Raw genomic sequence first — 20,271 nt, forward strand, 5'->3', positions numbered from 1 at the left:
AGCTGACTGGCAATTCCACAGGCCACCAGAAACTAGATGTTGGATCTCAGTGGAGCATGTGGGATAGACGAGAGCAGGCCGGTTATATCGATTAGGAGATACACGGGGCCAGTGATAATTGCGAGAAGACACATGAACAGGAATAGAGAAAATACACATGATTATAGCATGCGGGGCTAGAAAACTAAAGAAAAGAGAAATAAGACACCAGCTCGATCAGAGTAGGATTTGCCTCCTCTTTGCCTCCCTCGTGACTCCCGCAGGACTCCAATGTCTTTGTCAGTCTTACTCCCGCAGGACTCCAATGTCTTTGTCAGTCTTACTCCCGCAGGACTCCAATGTCTTTGTCAGTCTTCGGCTGTCTGACGCTGAAGCTGACGCTCCAGGAAAGAGCTACCCGAAATGGACGCCTGATTGCTCAGTTCTCACAGCTGTAGGGCCACGGCCCTCTAATTAGTTAACTATCTACAGCTGATGGGCGACAATAGACTGGCCGTGCCTATATTAATGCAGGCTTGAGTGCTGAGACCTGTAAAGCAGGTTTCGCCTGAGCAGATCTGAGATTTAAAATCTCTCAAACGCGATTTAGCCGTTTACGCTACAATAACAATTTATACAGAGTCGAATAAATGAAACAGAGAAGTCTAATTAAACAAGAATATAACTTACAGTGGTTGCTGCGTCAATAGGTAATGTCGTCACCGGGTCCAGATGCACACATTAACCATTCAGAGTGTTTGGGTTCGACAATCAGCCTTAAGGCCCGGACACACCAAGCCGATTTTGGCCATCGGTGGAAGTCAGGCCGACGATGAGCGTCGGCACGCCCTACTCAGATTGGTGTGTCTCGCACCGTCGTGTCTTTTCAGCCGTGCCGATGACTTTTCGGCCCAAAACCCGCCGATTCAGCATTGAATCAGCAGTCGGCCGAGAAGGCATCTGCAAAATAAATCACTCCGATTGGCTGTTCAGCTAGCGAATCAGTGCATTAGAAGCGAAACGGAAGTGAGGGACCCAAACAAACTATTAAGAAGACAAATCTGAGATTTCATTTAACTCCAGCTCTCGACACAGGTTCGGGAAAGCCCCATGAGCTTCTCGTTGTAGAGTGAAAATGAAACGCACAAGCTATTTATTGTTTGTTTATATCACGCAGTCTGTTCTTCTTCTCTCGGTTATCACGCAGTCTGTCTTCCGGTTGTTGCCTCTTTTGAATGACGAATACACACTACCGCCGCCTGCTGGTAAGGAGAGTTATTGCCACTCCCGCATGCGCAGTTCGTACATGCTTCTTGGCCGTCGGCTGAAGTCTTTGCGGTGTGTTCCAGTGCGACACATGGCCCAAACGCAGAGATGCGAGGCGACGCAGCAGTCGGGGTCCGTCTGTGTCAGTTCTTTGGTGTCAGCTTGGTGTGTCCGGGCCTTAAGTCTCTCTTCCAGCAGCCTGACTCCTATTGGAGCACACATTCTGGTTAGTCATTTTCACAACTGTGACTACTTGTCCAACTAAAAATACCTTTTTTAGATACCCCTCAAGTGGAGATTAATAGCGGACATACCTCCCAGCCATTCAGAATAAAACATATTTTTCTAAATCACAGAGGCATTGGCCGGTCAGTAGAAGTCACTTCTGATGGAAAAAAAAAAAAACTAGATTTCAGGAGTTCAGCTCTGGAATAAAAAAAAAATGTATTCTATAAACTACTGACAACATTTCTCTGTGTTGGAATTCAACAGACACTGGAATGGAATGTATGCCAAACATGTAGAGATTGAGATTTAAGAAAAATTAAGTGGTCTCTTGATTTTTTCAAGAGCTGTGTATTGAGCGATTAATTGTTCTTCAAATATGCTCCAAAAATATAAAGCTTTAGTATGAATTACTGTACAGTGTATTCATTTTAAGTAACAAAACAGTTACTTGGAACAAGTTGACTCCATCACACAGAGGCCTCCCATTTTAGGCATATGCAACTTGCTTGGTCCCCCATTATCAGCGTCAATGCATTAAGGTCTGTTTCTGTGTGTGTGTGTGTTTTCTTTTTGTGTGTTTGCAGGTGAATGTGAACATCCTGGAGGCTCAGAAGCTTGTTGGAGTGAACATCAACCCTGCAGTTTTCATCAGAGTAGGAGATCAGAAAAAACACACAGCGACACAGAAATCCACCAACTGCCCTTTCTACAACGAGGTAGTGCAGAGAGGAGACAGTACAGTGCAATACAGTGGTGTATTTTTTTTGTATCGTAAAGTATGTTATAGTACAAAACAGTAGAGTAAAATCCAGTACAGAAAGAAAATCAACAGCAAAGTAAAGTACAGTAAAAAAACAAAACAATACAGTACAGCAGTGTACAGTAAAATACAGTCTAATGAAATACAATAAACTACATTAGAGTACAGTAGAATACAGTACCGTAAACTTACGTACTGTAAGTAGAGTAAATACAGTACAGAAAAATATGTTACAGTAGAGTAAAATAGAATAAATGACAATACAGTAGAGTTGTTTTAAGTAAAATACAGTCCAATACAATTAAATACAGTGCAGTAGAATAAAGTGTACATTAAGTATATAACAACTGTTTACCTTTTCTTGTCTTCCAGAACTTCCAGTTTGAGTTTCAGGAGACTCCACAGGTCCTATTTGACAAAGTCATTGAGATAAAGGTCAGTTTTACAGTTTTATTGTATGTTTTGCTTCTGTTCCTACTGCTGCTAACCTGATGAGAGTTTTGGGAGGGGCCCGAAAGTTCTCACCTCTGGTTGACGTCCCCTACTCTCAGGTGTTTCACAGACGGACCCTGGCCTTCCTGATGACCCACATTGGGACCTTTAAGATCGACATCTCCACCGTGTACAACCAGCCAGGTACCAGCCCCGTTGCACTGCAGCACTCTGATATAAAATACTGTACACTACCCTCTGACCTTTGACCTCTGTGCCAAACTCTCCAGACCACCGCTTCTACCAGAAGTGGGCCCCTCTCACAGACCCGGCTGACACCAGATCAGGGATCAAAGGCTACGTGAAGGCGAGCCTCAGTGTGCTGATGAAGGGAGATGCTCTGAGCATGGCCAGCCTGCCAGCCCCCTCCTCATCCTCAGCCAGTGACGACATAGAGAAGTCAGTAACAGTACACTATGGAAAATTGTTCTTCATCGTCATATGAAACTTGATTTTATTACATCAGGGTTTGGGAGAATACTCAATTCTGGGTGTCTCTCGTTCTTTAAGCATAAATGATAAAACCTCTTCTCTCTATTATCCCACTTATTGCACAGCTACACTGAAAAAACTAAAGTGTTGACTTTAATTAAATGTATTATGTCAACAGATTTCACATAACTGTTTTAGGTGAGTTGAAAGCAATACTATTAAGTTGAACCTAATATTTTCTATTCAAACTTGATATTATTACTTTCAACTAACCTTATACAGTTATATGAAATCTGTTGACATAATACATTTAATTAAAGTCAGCGCTTCGTTTTTTCAGTGTAAGTATTATCTAAAGTGTGAGAAGCATCTGTGATTGGCTCTGGGATCTGACGTTGTTTTCCTTGCAGGAACCTGCTGCTTCCTCGTGGAATGGCTTCTGAGCGTCCGTGGGCTCGGTTCCGTGTCCGGATCTACCGAGCCGAGGGTCTGCCCACCATGGAGGCGGGGCTTATGGCCAAGATGTCGAAGGCCACTGACCGCACAGTCTTCATTGACCCATACGTTCAAGTGACCTTCGCTGGACAACAGGTACTGAGTCAAAACCAATTGTTGTAGATTTGTTCTCCTCTAAGTACCTTTTACTTTCTAAGAACCCAGAAACTTAATTCCTGTACTTTATTTTGAGCCCCTAGAAAGCTCTTTGCTTTTAGGGGGAACTCAGGATGGAGCACACATGGCTGGACGTCACTTACATTTGAGAAAAGAGTACTCAGATCCATTTCTTAAGTAAAAGTACTATTACAACCATTTTGAAATAATCAATTATAAGTTAAGTTTCTGCATCCAAAATCTTACTTAAGTCCCAGGCTCCCTCAACAATGCAATATAATACAGCTAAAACATAAAAGTAGGTGCAATTTGGTTGCAATAAAAATATATAATAATACTTCAACTTCAAGTATCCAATTCTTACAGGTTCTTTAAATGTGTTGGAAACACACAGAAATAAGCAGTATTTTTTCAATCAGGGGGAGACGTCGGTCGCCAGCGCCACCAGCTCTCCCGTTTGGAACGAAGAAATCTCCTTCATCGAGCAGTTTCCTCCTCTGGCTCAGCGAATCAGAGTCCAGGTGCTTGATGACGCCAAGATGGGAGACATCGCCCTGGCAACGCACTTCCTGGACCTGCAGCAGATTTCTGACCCCACCAGGAACGGTATAAACCCAATGTTTACATTTGTAATATAATGGTACTATAATAAACATCAGACACCACACCTTCTTAGAGAAAGTTATTTATCTGACACAGTGTTAAATTAGAGAAAGCCCTATATTCTAATTTATTTGAATACAATATATTTGTGCGTAATTTTAAGGACATAAACCCAGTAAGAGGAAATACAATAGATAAATAAAGAAAAAAGAAAATTGAAAAAAGAAAAAAAAAGATAAAAAGACATAATGAAGAACATTGTTAAGAAAACATGTACTGTACACAGTATATCTGAATTAAAGTCGAAGAGCAGTGCAGTTTTAAAGTTGTGTGCAACATTGTCAGAGTAATGTGCAGAGGCTCACAGTATGGAGTATGAGAAAAAGCTTGTTTACAGACATAGTTCCCCAATGCAATAATGTAATGCATTAATGCAATTTAATGAGTACTTTTCCCCTGACTTTTCCCGTTTAGTTTCGTTAGTACCCCTTATGGTGCGTTCACAACAAAAAGAGTAATTGGTGCCGGGAACTTTTATCCCCATTTTTAGTGCCTGCTAGAGAGGTGGTAACAAAAAAGTACCAAAAAAGTACCAATTTCTATTGGCTGGGCGAATTGCAAACCACGCCCCGTAAAACTCTGAATTTTTTTTTGAAGCCTCCATTGTATTTGCTGGCATTAGCATTATTAGCATTAGCCCCGCGCACCAACAGAGAGAGAATAATTTATGGCAACACAAAAAAAAACATGGAAGCGGTGGAGTGATGAAGCCAGTCCCCAACTCCGGGGACTTCGGGTGGCAGTATACGCTGTGAAGTTGTTTGCGGCCTGCCAGTAAACCCAAAGCAGAAGAAGACGAAGTGACGTCAGCGGCTCATTTGCGTAGTCTTCCCTCAGGGAAAAGTACTCCGGTGTGAATGCGATTGGTACTTAGTGCCCTGGGGTACTAAGTGCCGGGGCACTAAGTGCCGGCACTATGCCCCGGCCACACGAGGACGAAAACGGCTAAACGCATAGGATTAACGCAAACGCAATCGCAAAAAAGCTTCCGTCCACACGCAATAGTCATCCGGATAGTGTCTGTCCACACGAAACAGCTCCGTTTAGCTCCAACCGCTGGAGAAGCTGCAGTACATATGCAGGAGCCTGTACGTGGCGCTGTAACTTCCTCCACAAAAGCAGCGAAGAAGCATGGTTGTCATGGTTGCCCTTCTGTTTATTCTCCGCGGTGGGGGCCGAGGGAACCGGGCAGAGTTTTTCGCCAGTCAACGTGTATTAAAGTTTAAATCTTCCGACAAAATTATGAAAGTGCCGGTCAAAGGTCTTCTTTGTTATTTATTGAGCTTTAAAACAAATGAATAACGAATCTATATATTATAATAATAAAATCTCTCTTTTTCCTCCCTCTCTTCGGACAGCACCAGTGTCTGTTTCATGCAGCAGCTGATCCAGTAATGAGTGACCCGGCCGACAGTAAAAAAATAAACATATTTATAACTAGTTTATGTAGTTTGAGAGGTGTCTCCGTCCTGTCAGATTAGACTTCACTCGCGTTTATGTCCATATCGAGAGAAAGATAAATAATCTGAATTCAGTGTGCAGTTTACTTTGACGCGGGGGTGAGCAGCAGAGGTGGGGAGAGGCGGGGCTATTGCCTCATCATTATCAGAAAATGATCGTATAGGGCATACACACGGAGCCGTTGGACCCCCCAGAGCGTTGCGTATGCCGTTCTATCCACCTTGGGACCCGTTATCGTTTCCGCAGTCGTTTAGTGCCGTATTCTGTCGTCCTCGTGTGGCCGAACGGTCTATATGACACTAAACAGTAACGCAAACGACCGTTTTCGTCCTCGTGTGGCCGGGGCATAAGTACTTGGTGTGAAAGCGGCTCTTGGTGTGAAAGCGGCTATTGTACCTATGGGACAAAATAAGAGGTTGAGGTTTTATTTCCTGCCAGAGGAGAACAATTGAAACTGGAATCAGTGAATGTTCATTTAGTTAGTTTCAGGATAAAATATGTTTTTATCCGAGGGGTAGGACATAACTGTATATCAGCTGTTTGTTGGCTGTGACTTGTCCTTCAACTTGCAGGGGGAAAACCTAGGGCATCTGTAACTTTTTTTAAATTAAATTGAAATGTTTATTTTGAGCTTTTCCGATAGATCAGCTTTTACTTGTTTTTCTCTGAACAGAGCTGTTTTAAAGAATTTACATGATTAAGAAAACATCTTTCTGTGTGCAGGGTTTAACCCGACCTTTGGTCCATGCTGGGCGAACCTGTACGGTTCCCCTCAGAACTCCACCCTCGGAGACGTCCACCAGGTAAACCAGATAGGACAATTCAATCCGACATTTACATACTCTCATGTCTGCAGAACTCAGTTCATCCAAGCCAATAAATAATTCAGCACATAACCCTCTGATGGAAACACAACTAATGTTTTACACTATGTTGTACAGATAAAAAAAAAAGGCATAGCAAGTTTGTTTGTAGTTACTGACTTCATATTGACCGTACAGAATGTTATCAATCTTCTCATGTAACTCTTACCAAGAGAGTGAATAAAAGTATTGCCCAAAAATGCGGAATTTTTACTCCACAAATCAGTAGCTGTCCTTTTCAGTCCGCTTAAGTCTGGGACTGTTGTGTTATGGTGATAGTGGGGACAGTGGGGTTTGTTTTGCAGCCTGTAATTCTACATCCCAGTTTAACTCATTTGTATAAAAATAATAATTCCTGACTGAACTGGCTAACTCTCTTTCTTCCAGGCTTTAAACCAGGGTTGGGGTGATGGCATCTTCTACCGCGGTCGAATCCTCCTGGCTCTCTCTGTGGAGGTGTACACCTCCCCTGCTGCCATAGCACCAGATAAACCCTCTGCCGCTTTAGGGAAGGTAACTCCTGCTTACTGTTTTTAAATAAGAGTAACCTCAGAGGGTCAATCCAAAATCCCAACCTTATATTCATAGTAAGAATGTAGATTATACGTATGTAAGTTCCTGCTGCATAGTATGCAGATTTCAGTTTAAACAGTCAGCTGGTGATAGCATACTTAAATGCTAATTTCCAGGCAGTATGTGGTACATTCAGTTTGATTATGTATATGCAGCAGTGGCATTGGGATATATATTTTTTAATATCCTCTGGAGCAGAGCCGGGAGCGGCATCTGTTTCTTACCCCCTAATCCCACCAGGAGCGTCTGCGCTGCGTTGCGCTGCGTTGTGCTGCGTTGCGTTGCGCTGCGTTGCGCTGCGTTGCGCTGCGTTGCGCTGCGGCTGCTGCGTTTTTAGCGATCGCGGCCACTCTAGTCAATGGGTGCTATTCCACCAGACACGCTGCGCCGCTCTGCGCCGCTCTGCGCCGCTCTGCGCCGCTCTGCGCCGCTCTGCGCCGCGGCTCGAAGCGTCCCAGAAGCTCCTCGCCGCAAGGAATTTCTAAAATATAGGATGAATCCTATTTTTGACGCGGCGCAGCGCGGCGCAGGCAGGAAGTGGAATGTTCATCCAACAACTGCGAGGCTGCACACAAGACGCTCCGCTTCCGCAACGTTTTGAAACGCGCCTGGTGGGTTAGGACGCAGGAGGAGGTCGCAGGAGGAGGTCGCAGCGCGGCGCAGCGCGGCGCAGCGCGGCGCAGCGCGGCGCAGCGCGGCGCAGCGCGGCGCAGCGCGGCGCAGCGCTGCGCCTGGTGCGATTAGGGGGTTAGGGTCAAAAACACTAAACTCACAACTTAAAATTAAAGTGTTTAGTTTATTTAATAAAAGAGCACTTGTTCTATGTGAAAAGTGACAGTAGATATAGATTAGTTGCAATTTGGTTCCAAATAAAAGAAAACAATTATTTAAAAAAAGAAAACAATTATTTTATTTTTTTTAAACACCTTTCACGGGGGGCGCGGGGCTCCGTTGCTGGGGCGCAGCGCCCCTCCAAGACAATGGTAGGGGAAACACTGTACTATATAGCTATAGCAGCAGCAAGTTCGACAGCATTATAACAAATGTAATAGCTTGCATTTATAATACAGCAAACCAAAACACAAGAGCGGTGCTCAAAGAGAAAGGACAAGAGAGAACAAGGAGATGTAAAGGCTAAACTGACAAAATTAGACAGACAAAAATACTGGAAAACATGAATGACCATACCTGTCACTGTTGCGACCGCAGAACGCTCATTCTCAAAGCTGAAATTGATTAAGACGTATTTAAGAAGCAGCATGGGACAAGAACGACTCAGTGGATTGGCAACAATCTCAAAAGAGAACAGAAGTTAAACCTGAGCAGCGTTGTTGACGACTTTGCTGAGTGCAAGGCCCGCAAGATGAATTTCTAATGGTGAGCGTAGCTTTTCTCTTGTTATGGAGAGGGATCGGTGATTTAAATCTGTAGCAATGTAATTGTGACCTCTCTTATGTTGGAAAATGCGCATGGTGCGCACCTATGTAACCTGTGTTAACGTTTGGTCGCTGTGCCATGATGAAGAATGATTCATTCTGTGATTGTGTGATTAGTTCGCTGTGCCGTTATTTTTGAAGCATGATTTTTTTTTCGAATAGTCTAATAAATATAAAAGCATTGCCAGTGCTATCAGTTTTAAGTGTGTATTTGTTACAATAATAACGACTTGATTTGAAGCCTGTGTGTGTGAGGGGCAGCACCGTGTGTGTGTGTGTGTGTGTGTGTGTGTGTGTGTGTGTGTGTGTGTGTGTGTGTGTGTGTGTGTGTGTGTGTGTGTGTGTGTGTGTGTGTGAGAGTGAGAGAGTGAGAGAAAGAGAGAGAGAGCGCGCGCCAGGAATAATGCCAAAGCGGTGTGCATACAAGATCCGTTTATTCGCCATGCATGTAGGCTAGGCCTAATCAGAATCATGTCAAGTCCAGATTCAATGTTGTTTGCATAAGTAGGCTATATTTTTCATTTCGTTTATTTCATAAGTTAATTTCAGGACAAGTTTGGGAATTTTGTTTGTTTGTTATGAGTTTTGAATAGATTTTGAAAGTGGAGAGAGAGAGAGAGAGAGAGAGAGAGAGAGAGAGAGAGAGAGAGAGAGAGAGAGAGAGAGAGAGAGAGAGAGAGAGAGGAGAGAGAGGAGAGAGAGGGAGAGAGAGAGAGAGAGGGAGAGGGAGAGAGAGAGAGAGAGAGAGAGAGAGAGAGAGAGAGAAAAGCAGCGCTGTCTGCTTAGTTGCAAATTGCAATACTGTAGCTCAAGCATTTATGCAACTTAGGCCTATACATTTATGTAACTTATGTCCATAGTTTTGAGTCTGTGTGTGTTGAGCGCAGCGCCGTCTGCTTTTTGCAGTACAGTAACTAAAGTAGGACTAAGCATACTGGTAGTTTCTGTGGACATGTCTGCCCGTTTTTTGAGTGCACTGCGCACGTGCACACTTGTGGCATTGTTTGGGATGATCTAATTAAAATAGCGTCCACCTAGTAAAAAAATCCCAACTACACCACTGGTTGGCGCTTCTAAGTGGTTGTGTGTGTCCTTGCTTGGGGAAGGGGGCCCAAAAACATATTTGCACCGGGGCCAATCACAACCTTGTTACGCCACTGATATGCAGTACATTAGCCGATTTTGTCCTTTAAACGAGAACAAAACATCAGTTTTGTGGCATCCATTTCCGGTTGCATGTTTCATCTAAGGCAGGATGTTTTTACTTTGGCAACCACTATATCAAACCAAATAATATTTGACCTTAATGATACTGAACAGAGCTTAGCAATCATCTCTTCTCATCTCACTGACTCTTTTATGTCCTTGAAGGTTAAAGGAGCATTTGGGAAGCTGGGCCTGAGGAAGAAAAGCAAGAGGGAGAAGAATAAGGAAGGTCTGTCTACTGAGTCTGACCCACACAAGTTATTCCCCATGGTCTTTTAGGTATGTCCTGGTTGATAGAACCCCACATGTTTTGTAGTTCATACATTGTTTTTCTTCCTTGTTGCAGTAGCGTCTTCTAGCGGATTGGTTGAGGAGTCAGGTGATGCAGGAGTTGAGGTACCAGAAGCTGTAACTGTGGAGGTCGAGGAGACCCATCCACTTCCTGAGGTCAGTGCTGCCACCACCGCCTTCTAAAGCTAGTTTGGGTAATCTATCAGAGCTAGCAAGAGTACCGTATATTATGACATTATACAAGTGGAAAACCCCAGTGTCAAAAACCCTTTTCCAATGAAAGCAGCAGGCATCACTAGCTCCTACTGTACGGTCGCTAAATATAGCAAAAATAAATTCACACACTTCCTCAGAAGATACCACCCTTAAATTATTGTCATGAACATAAACATATCATAATGTGCATAAACAATAAACATGCTGAAAACACAAACACAGCTGTTAAGCTGGGTCTGATACACTCAATATCAAAATCAGATTCACAAATCCTTAATGGGTCCCACAGTGTTGAAATGTACAGGGACAGTGCAGATGAAAGACTAAGTATGCTAGCATATTAAATATTGATGATAAAGAGGCCAAATATGTGTAATACAATATTAAAATGTACACAACATGGTAAAAATAAATAGCAGCAGTAAAAAAGGTCGATATAAATATAAAAACCCAAGAGACCTAGCAGTCATTAATAACAATAAATACTTTAAAATCTTATATTTCAGAATTCAGAACAAATATTTCAGAATAATTTCAATTCAAATGAACAATTTGGAATGAAAGAAAACATTGTTTTAGCTTCTTTCTGCTTTTATTTATTACTACCCTTTTTTCTCTTATTGTCTTTTGCTCATTTTTGCCTCTCCTCCCCAACATTTATTTCATCATCATCTGCATAGAATAAACCAGCAAAGTTCTTAAAACGTGTTAATGCCTGACCAAAGTGTATGGATGTACATACAAACAAGGAGAAACCAGGGCACAACTTCACAGCATGAAACAGAGTTGCAGATGAGGAAGTGTCCCAGGTAGATAACAGATAGGTGACATCCTGCAGCTCTCAGTATTGTCTTGTTTTTTGTTCTCAGGGTTTCCTGGGTCGCACGGAAGAATTTCTGTTGTTCGCATCTCTGTTTGAAGTCACTATGATGGACCCGTCTGTAGGAACCAGACCAATGACATTCGAACTCTCAATAGGTAAACATTTTATTCTATGTCCAATTCTCAGTACTTATTAATACATTAAGTCAAAAAAACATCCAATTTACACTGAGCAATTAACATTCTAACACTCTGTCAGACCAACAGTGCGAAAAGACAAAGTATGTCCAACATCAATCGTCAATCAGCTGTTCTGTTTTTGGCAGGGAATTATGGGAAGGTTTTGGGGGTTGGGAAGTCAAAGAAGAGCCAGAGCAGGGAGGAGCTGAGGAGGAGCAGGGACGATCTGAGGAGGAGTAAGGAGGATCTGAATGAGGAGGCGCAGGGTCTGCTGGAGTCTGAGGATGAGCTGGACAGAGAGGATCTGCTGAGTCCTGAATCTGAAAACAGATCTGTGACTACTCCTGCAAGACCCCAGCCCACCGAGTACGACAGGTAGGTGACCACTACACGTAACTTTATCCCCTACCAACACTACTTGATCCAAAATCTGTTTTCCATCCCTTTTTGAGGCATGGCAGCAAATAAAAGATATCCTTTTCCCCAGCCCCATCATCTCAGCTACCTCTGGGTGATCCCAAAACTTTGCCAGGTCAGATGGGATAGTTAGCCCCCCTAATGAGTTGTGCACCTTCTCAGAAGATACGTAACTTGCACCACAAGATTTCCTATAGTTCTACAAACCCGGCCACCACCACAGAAGGCAAGTGTAACGGAGGGCGCCGGAACCCAAATGCAGCACACAGGAAACTGGGAACAGTTCGTAATGAAGTCTAATTTGAAACTCAGCTGTTACAGAGCAGGGCAGGTATTGAGCACAGTAAAACAAAAAAGTCCAAGCAGAACAAACCAGTATGGAGCAGGGTTGGTTGGGGCCAGGCAGAGGATCGGGAAACCAAGATAATTGCTCGATGCAAAAAAACACCAACACCAAACAGCCACAGGAACCAGATGCTGAGGCAGATTGTAAGACCAGGGGCAGAAGGCTGGTAGGTTTTCCAGGGATGAGCCGAGGAAGGCAGGGTCGGCAACAGGAAGTCCACCCGGAATGAAGTGCTGGGGAGTCTTGCATGAGAGCTGGAGATGGGGTTGTGGAAAAGTACTGAGTGCAGCAGGTAAGGAGAGGAAGCAGACTGTGACAGCATTTCAGGTGTTCCTTCCCCTGTACCTGACCCCTGTTTCTGCTTCTTGAAATGTTGGACAGAACCTCTCCCACACTGGACTCTGCAGGATATACCTGTCTACAAGTCTTTGCTGTGGCAGCTTTCTTTACCGTTGTGTAACTGCCTCCTCAATGGAAGCTTTGGACATGACCCAGTATGTTTCCATGTCTCCATGACCTCAGACCACGTCATATTAAACCCTAATGTAGAGGTGCTACCAGGCCAGGATCCATATGTTAACCATATAATCCAAAAATCCTCAAGACCCTAATTTGTTAGGTGCTCTTGAATTGCTCCTAGTTATGGCCTCATATATGACACCAATTTGCCTTTGGAGGTCCTACCAGAAGGCACTGCTCCTATTATCACAGCTCCTACTGTCACAGGGACACACAACTCTCCATTGGTTTTTGTTCAGCTGTTAAAGTAGAGGCTTATTAAGGAAAATGTCCTTGAGCAGTTCACTGAACCCTGTTTGTTGCCGATATGTATGCCAGTACATTTAAGGGTAGCTTGCAGCCATCAATGTGTGAATGGGTGTGTGGAGGAAAAATTATACAGTACTTTGCAGTCCATTTACCAATAAAAGCTGACAATTCTTGGAGGGGTTACTATACTTACCTCCACAATGATTACTGCACACAGCCACTTGCTGTATAATTGACTGTCTGTGTCTCTCCCCCTGTCCGTCTCTCCCCCTGTTTACCTGTCTGTTTCTCCCTCTTTCTACCTGTCTACCTGTCTGTCTGTCTGTCTGTCTGTCTGTCTGTCTGTCTGTCTGTCTGTCTGTCTGTCTGTCTGTCTGTCTGTCTGTCTGTCTGTCTGTCTGTCTGTCTGTCTGTCTGTCTGACTCTCAGGTCGTTCCAATGTCTTCCTCTCCAGCCCCCCTCCGAGAAACAGAAGCCTTGTCTGTTTGTCTGGAGTCAGTTTGAAGATCACAGCTTTCGTCTCTATCAGGCCAACTGGCTCAACAAGACAGCTGACCGACTGGTGAGAGTCAAGTGATCGTTTATTTCCTTTTATTTACACAGTGTCTATCACACAATGCATATGAACTGGTCACATGTCATCCTCTCCTCTGTTCCCTACTCCTCTTGTAGGAGATTGGTCTTGATGGGGTGGAGCGTCTCTTGAGGAGGCCGAGAAGTAACGCTAAAGGCCGTTTGGTGGAGGTGCTGCTGGAGCTGGTGGCCTCCTGCAAGTCAGTCTCCTCCTTTGGAAAAAATTAGAATAGATTTAGTTTGCTTTGATTTGATTTGCGTTGATGCCTGTCTGTCTTCTTGTCTCTCTCAATGCAGACAGTTTAGTGTTTTCTCAGACAGGAGGTCTCAGTCTCGACCCAACAACCTGGACCGATACAGGAAGGACTTCATCAAGAAACATTTGGTTAGTCTGTCCTCACTTAATACATGCCACAATCTTCCTGCCAATTCATTACTTGCTTCTGTGTCTGGCTGTCTTTTTTGTCGGTTGGAGGTCCTTGAAGTCAACATGCAAGTGTCCTTGGGCAAGATATTGAACCCCAAATTTCCCCCAATGGCTTCGCCAATGGTGTGTGGATGTGTGTTAATGTTCATCACAGCTGATGAGCAGGTGACACGTTGTATGGCAGCCTCTGTCTCTGTTTGAATGTGTGTGAACAGGTGAATGCTGCCTGATATTATTAAGTGCTATGAGTGAAAGCTTACTGGAAAACACTTTATAAGTGCAGTTCATGCAATTTACCATCTGTTTTCACCATGTCTACCTATCTTAAGGTCCTTGTTGCTAGACAAGCTGTGAGGGCCAGGAGAAGGGTCACAAGGAGGATGGCAAAACAGCGTTTGATGGAAAGCAGGAAACTCCTGAGGAAACTCCGCCTGCTGGCTAAAGAGGTCAGAAATTATTAAGTGGCCACTACAAAGATGTTAGCAGTATGTTGAGTAAGTCTGAGGTCTGAAACCCCCTACCCCACACCTCTCTCTTTCCAGCCCCAGACTACCATCCCGGACGCATTTCTGTGGTTACTGAGTGGAAGCAAGCGATTGGCCTACGTCAGGATCCCTGCATACTCCATCCTCTTTTCATTGGTGGAGGAGCAAAGGGGGCGGGACTGTGGCAAGGTCACCACCCTCTACATGAAGGTAACAGTTCTAACACTGATGTCCTGGATGGTGCTCAACAGTCAGTCTCTAATCTAATCTCTCTGGCTCTCTCTCTGGCTCTCTCTCTGCATGTCTGTTTAGTCTCCGGATGGTTCGGCAAGTGAGATCTTTGCAAAGCTGGAGGTTTTCATGTGGCTCGGCCTGGCCAAGTACAGTAAAGAGGCCACCAACTGTTTGCCGGAAGAGTTTCTGCCGATCTACGAGAAAGAGGACGAGGAGCAGAGGAGCCTGGTCCCTGCAGGGAAGATGAAGCTTCCTGTTAGTCTGTCCTGCCAAGGTGAGTCAACGGGCAGTGTGGCTTCTGTACAGACACTTCTTGTTTCTTTATTTCCACTTGGTCATAATAAAGCTTTACCTGGAATCAACAGCACTGATGTCACCTCTCTCTCTCTCTCTCTCTCTCTCTCTCTCTCTCTCTCTCTCTCTCTCTCTCTCTCTCTCTCTCTCTCTCTCTCTGTAGACAGCAGGTACTTCCAGCTACGATGTCACATGTATCAGGGGCGTGGCCTGATAGCTGCTGATGATAACGGCCTATCAGATCCTTTTGCCAAGGTTCTCTTTTCTACTCAATGCCAAGTCACCAGGGTAGGTACAGCTATCCAATGAATGGGCATATTAAATGATGACAATTAATTAAACTCCAAAGACAATTTCCGCTAATTCAATGGGATAGCATCTTGCTTATCACTTACTGTGTGTGTGTGTGTGTGTGTGTGTGTGTGTGTGTGTGTGTGTGTGTGTGTGTGTGTGTGTGTGTGTGTGTGTGTGTGTGTGGTGTGTGTGTGTTGTGTGTGTGTGTGTGTTTGTGTTCAGGTTTTAAATGATACGATCTCTCCTGCCTGGTGTGAAAGTTTGTTGTTTGACAGAGTTCTGCTTGAGGGTACGAGGGAGGAGCTCGAACAAGACCCTCCCCTTATCACCATCAACATCTACGACCAGGACGCCATGGTAACACTTGCCTTTTTCTTCTTCTACGGTTGGAAATGAAAAAAAATGTTTATAACATGTTTGAATGGTGCTATGAATTACACATTTCAAATAAAAAAATTATTTTGTACATATTTCTAACAAAACAAGTTCCCATGTGGACCAACAGAAGGGGTGGGACGTTGTCTCTTAATTCTTCTGCACCTTCAGGAAGTAATGCCATAACAACGTGTGTGTGTGTGTGTGTGTGTGTGTGTGTGTGTGTGTGTGTGTGTGTGTGTGTTGTGTGTGTGTGTGTGTGTGTGTGTGTGTGTGTGTGTGTGTGTGTGTGTGTGTGTGTGTGTGTGTTGTGTGTGTGTGTGTGTGTGTGTGTGTGTGTGTGTGTGTGTGTGTGTGTGTGTGTGTGTGTGTGTGTGTGCAGGGCAGTCCAAAGCCTCTGGGTCGTGCGTTTGCGGAGCCGGAGTTTAAAACTGTGGAGCAGTACTATAAGAAGCCCCACCTCCGTTTCTTTGACATCAGCATGGGCAGAGCCCCCGCCGGAGAGCTGCTGGCTGCCTTCGAGCTCATCGAGCTGGACTACTCCAGCTTTGGAGAGGTGACACCTGTCAATCTATCAATATCTTTCTGATCTCCTTAATCGACCATCTTTTCTATCAGTGATAATTACACTGTTTTAACTAATATCTGGGAACACACTTAAAGGAGGTTCACACCTGAAGAGTTGCTCCTTCTTGATGAAATTGAGAGGATTGAGCCTGGTACCTCCCCCCCCACACCCCTCAGCCTTCTTTCTATACACTAGGAATAATCCAAAAATCAGCTCCTAAGTTCTAACCCTATCGTCTATCCCTTGACCTCTATGTGAAACGTCACGGGGTTAAGGGATAGTGGATAGGAGAATTCAAAAGGATTTAGGAGAAGAGACTGCAGTACTTTAGAGAATCCAAATGCACTTTCACTATCCGACGTGTTTATGATGCGCTAGCGGACGTCATAAATGTGCGTCTGCTGCTGTGGGGAAACTATGGAAACTACAGTTTTCTATACAGCGGACTACAACATGGATGTTTAATAAGAACGAGGGACTCATCTAGAGACTCTGCACCGTGCTCTGATGCTGTTGCTTTATGCTTTATGAACGTGGACAACAGAGAAACATATTCTTCATGACCAAAGCTGGAATTGCAATAAAAAAGGAAAGTGAAACTTATGCTCGTCACCCTCTCCCTCCGGTCCACATTAATACAAATGATCCCAATACGTATGATTGTATGAACTATGAAAAGATCTTAAAATAAATACAAATGTATTTATTATAAACGTTAGTCCTTAACATCTATCACTGTGTATATCACCATTCAAACATCTTTTAAAAGTTGAACAAACCCCACACAGCTCAGTAAAGGTGTAGGCTCCACTGTCAGGACACCTCCACTCTCAGTACAGGAAGTGACGATTCTGACGAACACGTTTTTTTCCCCGCCCCCCGAAGGACTCGTCTGATGGAAGTTTTCAAATCACAATAGAGACTCATAACGGAGGTGATGAGTCCGCTCACCAAGCACTTTGGGTCGGCCTTGGTCAAGCCCTTTTGACCCCCCCAGCCTGGTTCTCGTAACAGTTGACTTAGCCATTTTTTGCCCAAATGACACCATGGAGGAATGTAACGGGAGTTGACAAGGGACTCTGCCCGCCTCACGAGTGCCTATTTTCGTACTTTTCTTCGTACTTTTTTTCCCTCCCCCTATTTTCCCCAGTTTTATACATTTTTCTTTTTTTGGCTATTTCACCCGGTTCCTTCTACCAGGGACACTGCCCGGTCTCGGGTGTCCCCCCACGGCCTGTGTCCAGCCATTCCCCCCCCCCCCCCACTCATCCATATATCAACGGATTTTGACAATTTTTGTTGCATTTTCTCCTCTCACTGATCTACTGGCAAACGCGACCCACCATCGGAGGGCCTCCACCGGCCCGGCCTAGTGCCGGTGCTCTGGCGGTCGGTTCCTCCGAACTGCGGGTTCGACTCTGATGGCCGGTAGGGTGTGCTGCGTCTCTCTTCCTTCCCGGGCCGGCCGATATGAAGCGTGACCAAGACGCACCGTCTGACTCAGCGGTCCCACTACGGGTCCCTCCGCCGCGGTGCACCCGGTAAACACGGTTGTTTCTCGAACCCTCCACTGTTGTCTAGCGGGTGTAACTAAAATACAAGATGTCTTTATTTATATATATAAATCTATATATATAGATATAATAAGTGTCAGTGTGATTTTATTTTGTATTAGTGTGCATTTCCTGTTCGGAAAGTGGTGCTGTACTGAGAGTAAACAATACAAGGTGTCCCTATTTTTATATATATACATATACATATGTAGGCTATATAATAAGTGTCAGTACGATTTTATTTTGTATTTGCGTGCATTTCCTGTTCGGAAAGTGGCGCTGTACTGATAGTGACGATTTTATTTTGTAATTCTTAGCTTGCATGCACTTCCTGTCCTGAGAATGGAGGTGTCCTCAGAGTGGAGGTGTCCTGAGACTGGCGCCTGCAGGCAGGCTCCCATGGTGTCCCCGGTAGAAGGAACCGGGTATTAAAAATTAATAAAACCGGGGAAAAGTGAAAAAAAGTGTCCGAAAATAGGCACTCGTGTCGTGAGGCGGGCAGAGTCCCCTGTCAACTCCCGTTACATTCCTCCATGGTGTCATTTGAACAAAAAATGGCAAGTCAACTTTTACGAGAACCAGGTTTGGGGGGTCAAAAGGGCTTGACCAAGGCTGACCCAAAGTGCATGGTGAGTCTCCATTGTGATTTGAAAACTTCCATCAGACGAGAAAAAAACGTGTTGGTCAGAATCGTCACTTCCTGTACTGAGAGTGGAGGTGTCCTGACAGTGGAGCCTACACCGGAACTGTCCTGAGGGTGGAGGCCGGCAGGCAGACCCCTCTCGGACTCTTGGCCTCTCGTTTTTATGCTGAGGACACAATGATTTTGTTAAATGTTCCTGTGTCAAAGTTCAACAGAGTTTAAGCAAAGAATCTGTGAGATTTTACTTTGCCCCCATAAGTAGACCCTACTAATTGAGGCAATTCAAGTTATAAATGCTTGGAGGAATTAATTGAATAATTTTGAAAGTACTTGTTTGGTTAATAAAAACTTTTCCAAATGACTGTGTCTCTCAGGTTAATCAAATGTATTTGGAAGAGAAAAGGAAGGTGAATGGAAAATGTGTTACCCAAAGAGTCCTAAACATCTCTCGATGTGTACAGACCCACATTCTGTTTTAACTTTGGCCTACTGTCCTTACATTTTCCTGTGCATTTACGGATATGAACGTTTTCACCAATTAGAAGTTTGACCTCCAATTAAAGTGGTTAAGATAATATAAACAAAAACTGCTGCTATTAAATTAGTGGGATAGGCACGATGAAGAGTTGTACAAAACCTGGAATGATCCTTTAACAAAAAAACAAAAAAGTAGTGTGTATGAATTAATCTAGATAGTGAACTGGTGAAACATATCCCCCCTGCAGCCCTGCATCCCCAGCAGCGTGGACCCTCAGGAGTTGACCTTCCTGCAGGAGCAGAGATATTACAACATCCCAGAGGGGGTCCGGCCTGTCCTGAAGACCTTTAGGATTGAGGTAACACACACACACACGGACGGACAGACAGACATTGATTATATTCAAGTGTTTTCTGACTTTGATCTGTGAAGTCACTGTTTGTGTGTGTGTGTGTGTGTGTGTTCAGGTGCTGTTCTGGGGTCTGCGGGACCTGAAGCGAGTTCAGCTTTTTGAGGTGGAGCGCCCCCTGGTGAGGGTGGAGTGTGCAGGGCGACAGCTGGAATCTGAGGAGATCGAGAGCTACAGCACTCACCCCAACTTCAAAGAGCTGGTCCGCTATATCGACGTGGTCAGTCAAAGTAGTGATGGTTACTGAAAACTGTTTAAGCTTTTCACACTCCAATAATGTATTTTGTTTAGAAAGGTTCATTACTGAGTGAAATGACCCGGAAGCATTTTGAATTACGCCTACAATGAGGTATTTATTGGCCATTCTTGTTCCTGAGTTTTTATAAACAATAGCTTGATTCGTCTTCACTAATAATATGTCAGATCCTTGTTCATGCATATTTTTGGACATATTACATTTTTTTAAAGAAAAAACAACTTTCAAAACCTAAAACTAATATGTTGTGGCCCCCTGCAGTAACACTAGCGATAATGATGTCCCACAATTCCTTGCAGTAGCGACATTCAAAGTAACCATTAACACACCATTTCGTCATTCTTGAAAACACACGAACAACTGACAACACGTTATTACAATAATTTCCAGAAAATCATACTCATTATTTGGATGCATGTCTCAAAATATGAGAGGACTGGAGTAGAGACACCATTCTCGATGTTACAAACATTTCCTTCTTATATTCAGTTGTGTATTTAAATACCATCCTTGGCAATTAACTATTATTTGGGTTGTCCATTAGGTCAAGGAAAAGTGGTTTGCAAAATACATGGGATGTGATTTATTTTAAATGTTTTAATATTAGACCGCTGCCCTAGTGTATCCAGTCTGTACAGAACAGAGCTAACCTCCTCCTTCCTCTTCCTGTA

At 44.0% G+C, this 20,271-nt stretch overlaps 1 protein-coding gene across 3 annotated transcripts in view; it reads left to right on the forward strand.

Annotated features, from left to right (window-relative positions):
- The window catches only part of LOC117539429 (fer-1-like protein 4), a 79,465-nt gene that overhangs the window by 33,794 nt on the left and 25,400 nt on the right, over nucleotides 1–20,271 (forward strand). For all 3 annotated transcript variants that reach the window (XM_034205616.1, XM_034205617.1, XM_034205618.1), the window contains exons 9-31: nucleotides 2,058–2,189; nucleotides 2,606–2,668; nucleotides 2,785–2,869; nucleotides 2,956–3,124; nucleotides 3,568–3,748; nucleotides 4,189–4,375; nucleotides 6,617–6,696; nucleotides 7,144–7,269; nucleotides 10,137–10,200; nucleotides 10,318–10,418; nucleotides 11,348–11,456; nucleotides 11,627–11,855; nucleotides 13,441–13,573; nucleotides 13,684–13,784; nucleotides 13,882–13,969; nucleotides 14,341–14,457; nucleotides 14,554–14,706; nucleotides 14,809–15,004; nucleotides 15,188–15,312; nucleotides 15,541–15,675; nucleotides 16,076–16,249; nucleotides 19,183–19,293; nucleotides 19,403–19,564. In XM_034205616.1, coding sequence (XP_034061507.1) covers nucleotides 2,058–2,189; nucleotides 2,606–2,668; nucleotides 2,785–2,869; nucleotides 2,956–3,124; nucleotides 3,568–3,748; nucleotides 4,189–4,375; nucleotides 6,617–6,696; nucleotides 7,144–7,269; nucleotides 10,137–10,200; nucleotides 10,318–10,418; nucleotides 11,348–11,456; nucleotides 11,627–11,855; nucleotides 13,441–13,573; nucleotides 13,684–13,784; nucleotides 13,882–13,969; nucleotides 14,341–14,457; nucleotides 14,554–14,706; nucleotides 14,809–15,004; nucleotides 15,188–15,312; nucleotides 15,541–15,675; nucleotides 16,076–16,249; nucleotides 19,183–19,293; nucleotides 19,403–19,564 — 3,021 coding nt within the window. The remainder of the gene's footprint in view (nucleotides 1–2,057; nucleotides 2,190–2,605; nucleotides 2,669–2,784; nucleotides 2,870–2,955; nucleotides 3,125–3,567; nucleotides 3,749–4,188; nucleotides 4,376–6,616; nucleotides 6,697–7,143; nucleotides 7,270–10,136; nucleotides 10,201–10,317; nucleotides 10,419–11,347; nucleotides 11,457–11,626; nucleotides 11,856–13,440; nucleotides 13,574–13,683; nucleotides 13,785–13,881; nucleotides 13,970–14,340; nucleotides 14,458–14,553; nucleotides 14,707–14,808; nucleotides 15,005–15,187; nucleotides 15,313–15,540; nucleotides 15,676–16,075; nucleotides 16,250–19,182; nucleotides 19,294–19,402; nucleotides 19,565–20,271) is intronic.

The sequence above is a fragment of the Gymnodraco acuticeps genome, unplaced genomic scaffold, assembly GCF_902827175.1.
Source record: "Gymnodraco acuticeps unplaced genomic scaffold, fGymAcu1.1, whole genome shotgun sequence".
In the NCBI taxonomy this organism is placed as follows: Eukaryota; Metazoa; Chordata; class Actinopteri; order Perciformes; family Bathydraconidae; genus Gymnodraco; species Gymnodraco acuticeps.